At 45.5% G+C, this 13354-nt stretch overlaps 2 protein-coding genes across 2 annotated transcripts in view; both read left to right on the forward strand.

Annotated features, from left to right (window-relative positions):
* The window catches only part of LOC310867778 (uncharacterized protein), a 132064-nt gene that overhangs the window by 99192 nt on the left and 19518 nt on the right, over positions 1 to 13354 (forward strand). The window lies entirely within an intron of this gene.
* Positions 4948 to 6369, forward strand: LOC310868113 (uncharacterized protein; the record flags this gene model as incomplete). The annotated part of the gene is made up of 1 exon (XM_083778375.1): positions 4948 to 6369. The coding sequence occupies one exon, from the start codon at positions 4948 to 4950 to the stop codon at positions 6367 to 6369; it is 1422 nt and encodes a 473-aa protein (XP_083634501.1).

Genomic DNA, 13354 nt, shown 5'->3' on the forward strand with positions numbered 1-13354 from the left:
TGCTTGATGCTTGATGACCCGGCCGGGGATCGAACCCCCGACCTCCCAGTCTCAGGGCAGACACTCTAGATTGGAAGTACAGTGCAAGTAATATGTATAATAATAAATCTTTATTTCAGACTCAGGTCCATATCACATACAAAGGACAAGAAGACAGGGGGATAAAACACAAGGATAAAAAATAAGAATAAAATAACAAATAGATACATCCAACATAGCATATGTTTATATATATACACAGTATACACAAACCTATAATCTATATAGGCTATTATGCCAATGTCTCCTGATCAAGGACGTGTATCGACATGAGCTTTTCATAGGGTCCGTTAAAACCATTATGATGCTGTTATCAGACTTATCTAGACGGCACATGAATTTGTACATCAAGTTTCTTAAAAGGGCCGGGCAGGTAGGCACCCCCAGGCTGACAAATAGTTGGCTGGCACTGTGCCATCTTGGTTCCCTCATAAGTAATCTTAATGCATCGTTGTAGGCCACATTTAGTTTGTGCATACTACTAGCCTTGTAATTGCTCCACAAGTGAGCCGTATATAATGGTGTGCAGAATGCTTTAAACAGTGATACTTTGACATCCACTGAGCACTTGTGGAACTTTCTCATTAAAATGTTTGCCTGGGCATACAGTTTACAACGTTGTCTGTTAATGTCACTGTCATCAGAGAGATCTGCAGAGATATGATGACCAAGATATTTTATCTCATTGCAAACCAGTAGAGTGTTGCTACTGAGGATAAAATCAGGGAAGACAGCCCTTTTATCATGTTTACTGCGAACAATCAAGATATTACTTTTCTTAGCGTATACAGTCTAAGACTCTAAGTTGTTAGACTGAAGTGATATTGATTAATTCCAAATATTATCAAAGTATCCTGCGGCACCCCTGGACTTGCCAGGGCACCCACTTTGAGAGCCACTGCTCTAGTCTCACAGCTACCGTGCAGCAGCTCTCGGGAGAAGCTCCAATGCCATCAGTTACAGTACCGTGGTCAAGGGCACTGGCAGGAGTACCTACTGTAGCAGGAATGTATTTTGGGTTTGCGTTCACACAGAAAGGCTCCACGCAGAAAGTCCACCATTGAGAGGACAGAGGAGCAACGTTTACTGTCTGTAGTAATTACTAGTCTCTGGCAGCATCGAAGCAGAACACTAAGCTCATTTTGTCGTTTAGTTAGAAGTCTCAGAATCTTCAAATTGGTATCGACGGTGAAAGAAATTGGTTCAAAATAGAAAATAAAAAGTTGAATGCGCTGCACCGACTCATATGGGATTAACGTATCTGACGTGTAGCTAAGAGCCAGACTGTGAGCCGGTACCGTATAAAAGTAATCAGTAAACTGTTAAAAGTCTATTTCAAGACCAAAATTGGGGTTCTCATGGACAGCCTAGTAGCAGAAGTTGGGAGGGGTGTGGGTGCGTGGGTGTGTGGGTGCATGTGTGCGTGGTAATAATTCAAAGTCACTGTCCCCATTCACCCTTGAGTGCAAAACCAGCAGCCACAAGAGTATCTGTAACCACTGACTGTAGTGTAGACACACACACACAAACACACACACACACACACACACACACACACACACACACACATTGCATGTGTACTGTGCACGCAACGCAAGGTTATGGTCTGTGACTGTGTGGTTATCATTGTATACATGGTAAGGTGACAAGCACTAACCTGAGATGATGTACTGAGACCATAATAGAACTTCAACATTCCCACAGACGGGAAGTCATTCATTTCCAGCAAGCAGAATGTAGGTGCAGAAGAAATGAGGTTACATGATTCAGCAAAGCTATTAGTTTACTGCTTACTCATAGACTATGAGCACCTGACAGTAATACTTCTTGCACTTTTTGATCTTGTCTTGGTGTGTATCCTATTTCTGCTGTAGACTGTATCTTTATATCCAGTTAACAACAATATTGTGGCTTTGTTTAGATGAACTTAAATGTCAGAAGAAAACAGTGCTAAGTAGGGTGGCTAACAAGCAATGCTAGCTTTACAATGAAGGAGTTAACATTTGGGGTTGTGTACTTTGTCCACCACTGCTCCAACTCTCAACACAGACAAACAGGAGATATAGATAATATACTGTATACACCATACGTACAGACAGACAGACGACAGTAGATGTTCATGCACACACACAAACACACATGAGAAGAAAAGCACAAGCACTTTGCAGACAGACTGCATCAGTTGCGGCCAGCCATTGTTAGTCAACATTTTTAAATAAATTCTTTGCTTCTGTGGCGGGTCCCAACAACATATTTTCAGATGGGGGTTGGAGGCAAATTACATATAATTTGTGGGGTCCTTGACATGAAATATTGAGAACCACTGATATAGAAACATGAGGTTTTTCAGAAAAGAATACATTTTTAAAATTTCGACATCCAGTTAAAGAATATGCTTATAGTCCTATACTCACTCAGGTTCGCTAACAAGCAATTAACTTACTACAGGCCCAATGTACAGTAACTTACTACAGGCCTAACGTACAGTAAGAGGAGATGTACGTTACTGGAGGAGGGAGGGGAGGGGCCAACAGGTGGACTGCATTCAATGTACATATATTATAAAAGCATGATCAGATATTTTCATTTTATTCCATATTGAAATTATAACGGCATTTTTGGAATGGGTGATATGACTACATAACATAAATACAATTTGTAAATAAAGAAAAATCATATTTATTTATTTTGCCATGTGGCCTCCTAGTGGTTGTGTCCCTATAAGCGACGGCTTATACTGCTTATGCTTATGTTATCTGTATTTTTAAGAGCCCATTATACTGTATAAGTATATATACGTGTATGTGTGTCATGTCCTGCACAGTGTGTGTGAGTGTGGATGATGGGGGGGGTGCAGAATCTCCTCTACAGTTAGCTTAGTGTTAGTGTGAATCTGTCACATTGAGCTGATTTCTTGTGCTCACTGAAGGAATCTGCATTGAGCTACACTGAGCCGAGTCTACAGTACATGGAGCTGATTTCTTAGTGTGATTGTATGTTATTGTTCAGCCTTGCTTCTCCTCCTTGTTTGATGAAATGTTTCCTGACAAGCTACAGCAGCACTTCACTGGAGGCCTTAATTCTCTCTCTCTCTCTCTCTCTCTCTCTCTCTCTCTCTCTCTCTCTCTCTCTCTCTCTCTCTCTCTCTCTCTCTCTTTCTCTCTCTCTCTCTCTCTTTCTCTCTCTCTCGTTTTGTCGTTCAATCTCCCTCTCTTATTCTATACTGTGTTGCTCAGAGATTGAAAACCGTAACGCACACACTTTTGCAGTTATGTACAGTATATATACATACAAAATTCACAAAATATTGTCCCTTTCACACTAAACTATACATTCTCATACATTTAAACACAATTATTCGCTACAATATTTCCGGCTGTGGCTCTTTCACTCTCTCTTTCTAGTCCATATCCCTCTCTCTTTGTTGTTTTCCACCTTCAAACATATACTAACTAAAGGGTGAACTAAACTTGTATCATACTGACTTACGTGAGGAAGCCCCACCGGGAGGACATACTGCCCCGACGGGGAGCCCCCACCGAGAGGACATACTGTACAGAGCCTTTCTCCTATACTCCTCCTGCCCAACAGTCCCTGCCGACAGGTGCCGCCTAGGATTACGTGCAGTCGCCTCAGCCCGTATGATTACGTGCAGTCGCCTCAGCCCATCGCAATTTTCAGCCTCCCCTTCCGGCATCCGCCCCCGCACGGCACACGGGCCAATTGTGTTCATGTAGAGACACTCACAAAGCCGGTTGCCCCATGGTGGTTTCAACCTTCAAGCTTTACCACAAAGGGTATTAACTTTAACAAATTAACATAAAGGTTCCCAGGCGGCTACGGCAGCCGCCCGCGGCCCCTTTTCACAGTTTCTTGTGTAGAGGGAAAGCGAGTCCAGCCTCGGTCAACCAGACCCCATACGGAAATAAATTCTGCCCTGAACCAGTCTAAAAGTCAAACCAGTACCAGCAACAATGTGTTGAACCAAAGCCAAACGTTTTAAGTGAGAAACGGTCTGAACTTTGGCTTCAGGATCAGAGGGAGACCGCCAGACAGACAGACAGACAGACCTCTGCATCAGAACCAGTCCAGTAATCAGATAGACGTCCAGTTGATGACCTTCTGACCAGTAGTCAGTGTGGGAAGTGAAGTGCGAGAGACAGTGAAGTGAGACAGACAGTTGGCACAAAAAGGATTACTTTGCTATTAGAAGGTGTGTGTGTGTGTGTGTGTGTGTGTGTATGTGTGTGTGTGTGTGTGTGTGTGTGTGTGTGTGTGTGTGTGTGTGTGTGTGTGTGTGTGTGTGTGTGTGTGTGTGTGTGTATGTATTTCTCTGTGTATGCCTGAAAAATGCCTCGACACAAATGAATTGTGCATCTGTGTGCGTGTGTGTGCATGTGTGTGTGCAGACCTGTGTGCACGCGCACGCCCTGAATGCCTGAGGCTGCGCTCCTGTTAGCAACAGTACTGGGAAAGGGAAAGAAAGGGGGCCAGGGCTGAAAAACGTGTAGTGAAAGTGAAAACGAGAGGGGAGGAGGGGGCTTACTCACTCCACCTCGGGGGGCGTGAGCTGTGAGCCAGCAGCAGCCAATCGGAAGCCACAACAAGGTCACATGATCATCAGGCCAATAGTCAACCAGAGAGAGAGAGAGAGGGAGGGGGGGGGGAAGGAGCCTGCACATCGTGTTCACTCTCAGCATTTGTTGGTTGATAGAGAGCTTGGAGGCACACAGACGCTATACGAGCACACCTGTGTGACTGAACCGCAAGGAGTGACAGCACAACAAAGGAGACACAGAAGTGAGTGCTTGAAGAGAAACGCAACACCTGTCACCACAAAGACAAGATTTTTAATAAGCATAAATTAAGGAAAGAGGACATTTGATAAAAGGAAAAAGGAGAGAAAGCATGTCTTCTCTCTCCGACCAGCCCGCTGGCTCCCCGTTCACAGAGTACAGTGAGCTGTGTAAGGTGACTCCCAGCGGCGTTCCGGCTCGGAGCTGGGACTGGCAGGACCACCACGGAGCGGGCATGGACCTGGACGGGCCCCGGGGGGGCCTGGTGCCTCCGGCCGGACTCACGGACGAAGACAAGCTGGGCTTCTTCGAGCGGCCGGGTGGTGGCGGCGCCGTGGACGACGCGGAGCTGAAAGCGACGGCGGGCGGCCGGTCGGCGGGGGGGGGCATCCCCGGCAGCACCTCTCTGGGTAACGCCTCGCTGGGCAGCGCCGGGGAGGGTCCAGACAGCCCCCTGTCGTCCTCCCTGTCGCCCTCCCCAGCCTCCCCGGGCAGGCTTCCCACCGCTCTGGGCTTCGGGGCAGGGAGTCGCGGCGGCATCCTCCTGCCCTCGGTTCCCGGATCTCCGCCCGCCGGGGGCATGGGCCTGCCGGCGCCCTCCGGCCCCATGATGAGGCCCCTGGGATCCTCTCCGATGGGCGCGTCTCCGGAAGACGGACCCTCCCCTATGGAAGCGTGGAGCATGCCGGGTTTCGGTCAGTCCGTCCCCAAGGCCGCCGTGCCCCAGGCCGCCCCCAACTACTGTGTCATAGGCGCCGGCGACAGCTACCTGGAAAGAGGCGAGGAGTTCGAGGACGCGGAGGCTCTAGGGGGCCGGCAGCTGGCCGAAGGGTCTTCGGCAGACGAGAGTGAGGAGGAGGAGGAGGAGGAAGAGCTGGAGCAGGAGTTGAAGCCGTGTTACATGGGGCGTGCGGAGCAACAGAGGAAGGCCATGCGGCGTGCCATGTCGGACTGCTCCCACCTGTCCGTGCCGGACAGCCTGGAGCTGCCGGACAAATACCCAGGAGGAGGAGCCGAGGAGGACGAGCTCCTGTCCCCCGCCGCGGGAGCTCCACGCCGCTCACCCCACTCCGTCATGAGGCGCTCACTGACCGTGGCGGACGGCCAGCCCCGCTCCCCGTCCCCCACGCTGTCGGCGGCGGGCGCCACGCAGGTGGACCTACGACATGACCTCCTGGGACCCGGCCACCTAGACCGCTTGCCCTTCCCCCCGCTGAAGCAGGGCGGTGCCGACGTCCCACTCTCACCGCTGGAAGGCATGGCGGAGGGCGTCAGGACAGCTAAGGAGACCGGGGGCTTTGACCTAATCGCTAGCAAGGGAATGGCAGCTGACGGCGAATATAACGTAGGACAAGAAGACCCTGGGCGGTTGGGAGGCATGGTTACAGGGGTAGACTTTGGCCTCGACGCCGGTGCCATGTCAACCACGGGAGGGGACTTTACCCGTGGTGATGGAGCCAAGCTCAGCTTTAGCTCCAGCACAAACCCTTTCATCACACCAGATGGTAGGTGTAAGTGGGGCGTCGCATTGTGACACAGTGTATGCCAGATTTGTTCCCACCTGAATTATTATTATTTAAACCTTGCGTACATTGACTGCCAGACACTGTATGTATGAATGGACTATGTAGCTCACAGTGCCCGTAGCATACAAGCAGGAAACAGGTCACCCAGCTGAATTATTTTCTATTGTCATGTGTCCCTTTTTCTCCAGCAGTAACCTATTAGATTAGAAGCAATCTACTGCTTCTTGCACCCAACAAAAACGACACCAATGGTACTAATGCTTCCATACTGCCACAGGGTGAACACATTGTAACCAAAGACAAAAATGGAAGTCTCCAGCTAACTAAACCATTTATAACACATTTGATTGCAATGGCAAAAAGTAATGGAAGAGAGAATGTAGAAAGAGAGTAGCAAAGTGTAGGAACGCCCCTCTTGGGTTTCGTACTTGACATTCTGTGTGTGTGTGTGTGTGTGTGTGTGTGTGTGTGTGTGTGTGTGTGTGTGTGTGTGTGTGTACGTGTGGAACACTGTGAACTGAATGTAGAACGGTTGTGAAACACATGTGCTGCATGCATACCGTCTATGCATTATGTAAATGCATATGCAACCAGTGTGTAAGTATGTATGTCAGTGGCCATGTGTACAGTATCTGATTCAGTCGCTCCGTGCTGCAGATGGCTGCTCTGCGTGTGTGCTTGTGAGTCTGCGTGTACTGTACACAGTGTCACAGAGTGCACATCGTCCACAATGCATTGTGAGGTTAATAGTTCTGTTTTTGCTCTGCAGCACTGTTGAACTATAATTCTTTACTGATAGCAACACAACACACGTGCGCTCTTCCCCTGTCTCTTTCTCTCCATTCTGCTGCCCTTGTCTCCCGACGACTTTCCATCTCACTTCCATCTCTACCTGTATCTCTCTCTCTCTCTCTCTCTCTCTCTCTCTCTCTCTCTCTCTCTCTCCCTCCGTGTGTTGCTCTCTGTCTCTCTTTGTCATTAGATGGTTGTTAGTTATAGTCATAGTTGTGAAGTCTTATCTGGCTGTCAGAAGAGGGTGGTAAGGAGAACCACTTGTCTTTTATAACGACCGCTTCTAATAGTCTCTCTCAGTTTTCCAGGCATTCTGTCTCTCTCTCTCTATCTCTCTCTGTCTGTCGAGGCAAAAAGGCTTCAGTAAATTCGTCCATGATTATGTTCAGATAATGCACTCTCCTCTCTGTTTATTATTCTGTCTCCATTCATTTGAATGTCTCCCCCCTCCCTCCCTCCCTCCCTCCCTCTTTCCCTCCGTCTCATCCTCTGATCTCCTCCCTATTTTTCACCCTTTGTCTCTCTCTCTCTTCCTCTCTTCCTCCCTCTCTCTCGTTCTCTCCATCTTTACATAGTCTTTCCCAGTCTGTTGTGTTCCTGTTCTGCTGTCACAAAGCAGCATGTCTCAGAAAGGGATTCTGTTCTGTATTGTCTGCATGATGTGAACACATTCTGCTTCATCTACGAGGCTATTGGAACAAAGAGTACCATGTCTAGGGGGATATGCTGTATATGTTTAAAAGAATAAGCAGCTGTCTATTTTTACTCTCTCAATCAATTCACACCGGATTTGATTGTGTACACTACAGTATATAATGATGTATTATGTAGGTCAGTTATATGATTTATGCGTCCATGAATGCCACAGATGGCCTGTATGCCGATGTGTCCTTAACCCTCGACGCCCCCCAGAGTGGTTGTGGGAAACGATGATAAGCACATTGTAGCGAAGAGGGTTGGGCGGGGTGGGAGGACTGGACAAGAGAGAGGAACAGGGATGAGAGAGAGAGAGAAGAGTCCATCCGTCTATCCTTCTTAGATAGAGAACATTATTGAGACAAAGGACGTCACATGTCCAGCATATGCCGCTACTCACTTAACCCATTCCGACCTGAGATCAGATTCATACGAGGTTTCCGCCGGACACACACTGGTCTGATTAACCCATTCTGACCTGAGATCAGATTCTAAAAATGTCAGTCGTTCTTAGATTTTTTTCAAAAATAGCAGACCTACAAGCTCGTAGCGCGCCACTCGGTGGCGCGCTATGAGCTTGTAGATCTGCTATTTTTCAAAAGCTAAAGCATAACATGATGCCAACACCAAAATGGGTGCCCGTTCAGAATGGGTTAATTGGTGGCGATTTGTCTTTGAATCATTCCAGTTTGTTTGTGGCTGTCCTCCAGACTCACAGATAATTGTCACACTATGGTTTTTTTATGGTCTGTGGATTGTATAGGGCTGTATAATTAATCAACAGTAATAAATAATTGTGATTTTATTGTGATCTTATTTAGTCAGCTGTTGCACCTTGACCTCGTCTCCTCACCATAACACAAGGATTGATAACCACAACATTGTACAACACATAGAATTTACAATTTAGGCATTTAGCAGACGCTCTTAATCCAGAGCAATTTACATTGGGCAAGAACAAAAAGCATGGGAATACATCACATTATATAGAATGCATTTATCATGAGACATGCGTAAGCTAAGAACGTAACTAGAACATATCTATATATAAGGACACTATACACATAAACTATACATATATACTATGTTATACATATGTACTATGAAGTGCTATGACTACATACAATGCAATTGTGCTGTCTAGTGTCTACATGACATGCTATAAGTCTGTTTCAAGTGCTATCTAAGGGGGTAGGGCAAGTGCTATGGGCCATGATGGAGTCTGAAAAGGTAGGTTTTCAGACCCATCTCTCCATCCACTGTATCTGGCTCACAAGAGGGACAATAAAATCACAGACACAATTACTCTTTTGACCAAATATATGGCAGAGAAGTCCAAAGGCATTAAAGATCCACCAAAGATCTTTAATAACCATGATTCATAACTGATTACAATATTCAGCAAAATTATGAAAGGATCATTCTAGTTATCTAAAGTGTTTCTCGCTAGTTTATTTTTTATTTTATTTTTTTGTAGAAGTTTGAAGTGCAACAGGCCATGGAGTAGCCCATTTTGGGGCGGGAACCCCTTTTGATGTTAGCATTATGTTAAGCTTTAGCTATTGAAAAATAGCAGATCTACAAGCTCATAGCGCGCCACCGAGTGGCGCGCTACGAGCTTGTAGGTCTGCTATTTGTTTTTAATCGAAGAACGACTGACACAGAAACATAGCTTTTTCAGAAAACTGGCAGGATGTAGAAGACATTTTTAGAACCTGATCTCAGGTCAAAATGAGGTAAGGTTCCAGGGGGTTGTGTGTGTCACAGGGTCCATGTGCATAGTGTCCCGCAGGCAGCTGACGGTGTGGGACTCAATACCCTCACGCAGGGTGAGGGTATTTTGTGGATGTGTGCCTGCTTGGTTCTTGCTAACGCTCGGCGGAGCACATGAAACGCTTCCGCTGTCTCGTCTGGCTCCGTGTTCCTTCCTTCGTTCCTTGTTTGTCTGAGCGTCAGTTCAGTCACGTTTATCTTTATGCCTTTCATGCACTTTGCTCGTACTGTACATGCAAATGTGTATTTGTTGTGTGCATGATTATGAGTGTGCGTGTCTGTGTGCGTCTTTGTGTGCAAGTGTGTCTGTTTAGGCTGTTGTTCCTGTGTTGTGAGCAGTGGTAGACAGTAACTAAGTACATTTCTCTACTTTTGAGTATCTGTGCTTTATTTGAGTATTCTTATTGAGTAGTGCAACCACTCCAAGGAACAGCAATGTCCATGTTAACCTATGTGACTGTGTGTTGGACTATGTGACTATGTGTTGGACTATGTGACTATGAGTACCAGTACGGTGTGACTATGTGACTATGAGTACCAGTACGGTGTGACTATGTTACTATGAGTACCAGTAGGGTGTGACTGAGTACCAGTAGGGGCAAAGGTGGCGCTGTTTTGCCAGAAACAGAGAGAGAGAGATAGTGCTGCACTATTGCCTGCTAATGAGAGAGTGTGTGTGAACACTCGGTTCACACAGGTGTGTTTTTTGAGTGGTGCAACCACTCCAAGGAACAGCAATGTCCGTATACCTATGTACACCTATGTGACGTTAGCTATGTGACGTTAATGAACACCAGTACTGTATATGACTATGAGTACCAGTAGGGGCGCTGTTGTGCCAGAAACAGAGAGAGGGATAGTGCTGCACTGTTGCCTGCTAATGGCTCCCTCCTTTCAGTTATTTTATCTGTCTTTCTCCTAAACTCGCTAGTATCTTCAACCTGCTTGTTGCACCACTCAGTTCACACGGGTGTGATTTGCCGGTCCGCAAACATTATGACCTCTCAGCCGGTCCGTGGTAATGGAAAGGTTCGGAATTCCAGCTCAAGTTTTTTTTTAAATGACGCATTAACTTGTAGTGGAGTATTTGACCAGGAGTATCTATACTTTGACCACCATGTCTGGTTGTGAACTTGTGAGTATGTAGTGAGTAATGTGTACGTAGATGTTTTAACATAGTTGCCTAGGGGACAGAAGGACCATATAGGACACAGAGGGAATTAATAAATACAAAATGTGAATTGTAAAAAACACGTTCGTTGTAGAACGACTATTTTCCGCTATTGGTCATATGACGAATAAGGGCTGATGTGGTGAAAACAAATTAATAAATCAGGCTGGAATGTTTTTATACCATAGCAATTGAGCAGTGACACTTTAGCTATTGAAAAATAGCAGATCTACAAGCGCGCTACAAGCTTGTAGGTCTGCTATTTTTGAAAAATCCAAGAACGACTGACATAGAAACATAGCTTTTTCAGAAAACTGTCAGGATGTAGAAGACATTTTTAGAATCTGATCTCAGGTCAAAATGGGTTAAGGTGAGACAAATTGTACCCTGTAAACCACTTCAGGACTCCTTGAAGGCCACCGGAGCGTATTTGGTGTCCTAGAAATTAGAAAATAACATTACTCTGCTGCGTAGCTTTGACTGCTGGAGATAAACCTGCCCTCGGCTCCCTCACTTACGGTGACTGTCAGTCACCGTAAGTTGTTGTGGCAGAGAGGAAGAGAGAGAGACAGAGAGAACGAACAGAGAGGAAGAGAGAGAGACAGAGAGAACGAACAGAGAGGAAGAGAGAGAGACAGAGAGAACGAACAGAGAGGAAGAGAGAGAGACAGAGAGAACGAACAGAGAGGAAGAGAGAGACAGAGAGAACGAACAGAGAGGAAGAGCGAGAGACAGAGAGAACGAACAGAGAGGAAGAGAGAGAGACAGAGAGAACGAACAGAGAGGAAGAGAGAGTGACAGAGAGAACGGAGAATGCAGGAGCTTTAATGAGAGAGACTCTTCTGGCAGTTGATTTGCGTAATTCTTTCTAGGAAAAAAACAGAAAGCAGGAATGGAAATCAATCCTAGAAATTGGCTGGGTTCAGGCCCCGTTCTCTCACCCTCTTTCCTGTCCATCTTCACTTTAAACTATCAATAAAGGCAGAAAAACATATACATTTTTTTAAAGCGTGACTGTGGCGAAGTGTCAGACTTCCATGTTTCACCGCTAAACAAGAAGAGGAAATTATCCTGGATCGGGTCTCGGGTATTTTTCAGTTCCTTGATACATTTTTGTATCAATCTCTTAACTATTAACTATTAAGTAGGCTACTTATGACAGGAAAACAACATTTATATTAATTGTGGCTCCCTTTTTGCTCACCATTACTCTCTCACCATTATTATTATTAATTATTATTATTATTGTATTACCTATGATGATAACATCATGACACCGTAGGGCCTGTAGTATTTTATAAAGGGGAGAGAATAGTTAGCATATTTTAGCATATTAAACAGAAATTAGACTGCACAGCAGCCTAATTGAGCCATAAGTGTTGTCATTATGCTGATGGAACCCTTGAATGAATGGACTCGTTGCACCCCAGATGTAAATTGTTCTCCTCTAGAGTCTCATACTGTATCACACTGGGCTCACCGCGGGCTCAGTGAGCTGAGACACGACTCACGTACCGCTTGCACCGTGTCTGTGAATGTGTGAATGCAGTGAATGGGAGTGTATTGTGTTGCTCTGTCTATAGAATGTAATGTCTGGCATGCTTGTTATGGCATGTAGTTTTTGATTGTTGTTGGTACATTTTGTAATGCGTCCTTGGGTTCATGAAAGGCAGTGATGTAAATAGGTTTTCAATGTAACGAGTCCCGGGATGCAGGGATGGTCTTTTAGATGAGTTCCAGGGACATTTTATGAGTCCCACTTCAACGACGTTAGGAGACATATTTTGCCATTTTTACAAATTGCAGCATTTAACTCCCATTTCATTTTATATGGTTATAATGTGGTTATATTCATGTAGAAAACAGAAGAAGAAATTATTATTATAACTAAAGCTAAATATATAAACAGTACAGTAGTACAGTAGTGCATCCCATGGATGCAGAGGTCGTTGTTTTATTGCATCCCTTAACTATAAACTGTGTTTTGGGATGCAAAATGAACCCTATTTTAATCTCTGAAAGGCGCTATATAAATTCAAGCTATTATTATTATTAGTGTGCTCTCCAGTAAAAGCAAAAAGTGTGTGTGTGGGGCGGGACCCTCCTACATTTTTTTACGTTTAAAAAATGCTTTATTTGTTCTCAAAATATGTGTAATTCACTTAAGTAATAATTAAGTGATATTAACTATAATTATCTATTAACTGTGTTAGCCAGCTTATCTGGTATATATACACAGCTGGTCCGGGTTTGTGTTAGCGGTATTAATTAATCACTTTACAAGTGACGTCCCACACCTCCATTTAATATATGGACTCCTAATGTCCCCACGGGCAGTGAGCCCTGAGACTGTGATAGATGCTTCCAATAATTAGTGCTTCAAATTATTCAAGCCCCCTGCCTCCTACGTGGGGCGTCTTCCAAAATGGCTGCTGTTTACGCCTTGCTGGCCCTGTTGCTAGGTAGTCCTCCGCCAGACAGGGCAGATTTTGAGTCCGTCTGATCTTAATTCTGAGAGAGAGAGAGAGAGAGAGAGAGAGAGACACAGAGAGAGAGACAGA

The sequence above is a fragment of the Protomyctophum parallelum genome, assembly GCF_964188405.1.
Source record: "Protomyctophum parallelum genome assembly, chromosome: 12".
Classification (NCBI taxonomy): Eukaryota; Metazoa; Chordata; class Actinopteri; order Myctophiformes; family Myctophidae; genus Protomyctophum; species Protomyctophum parallelum.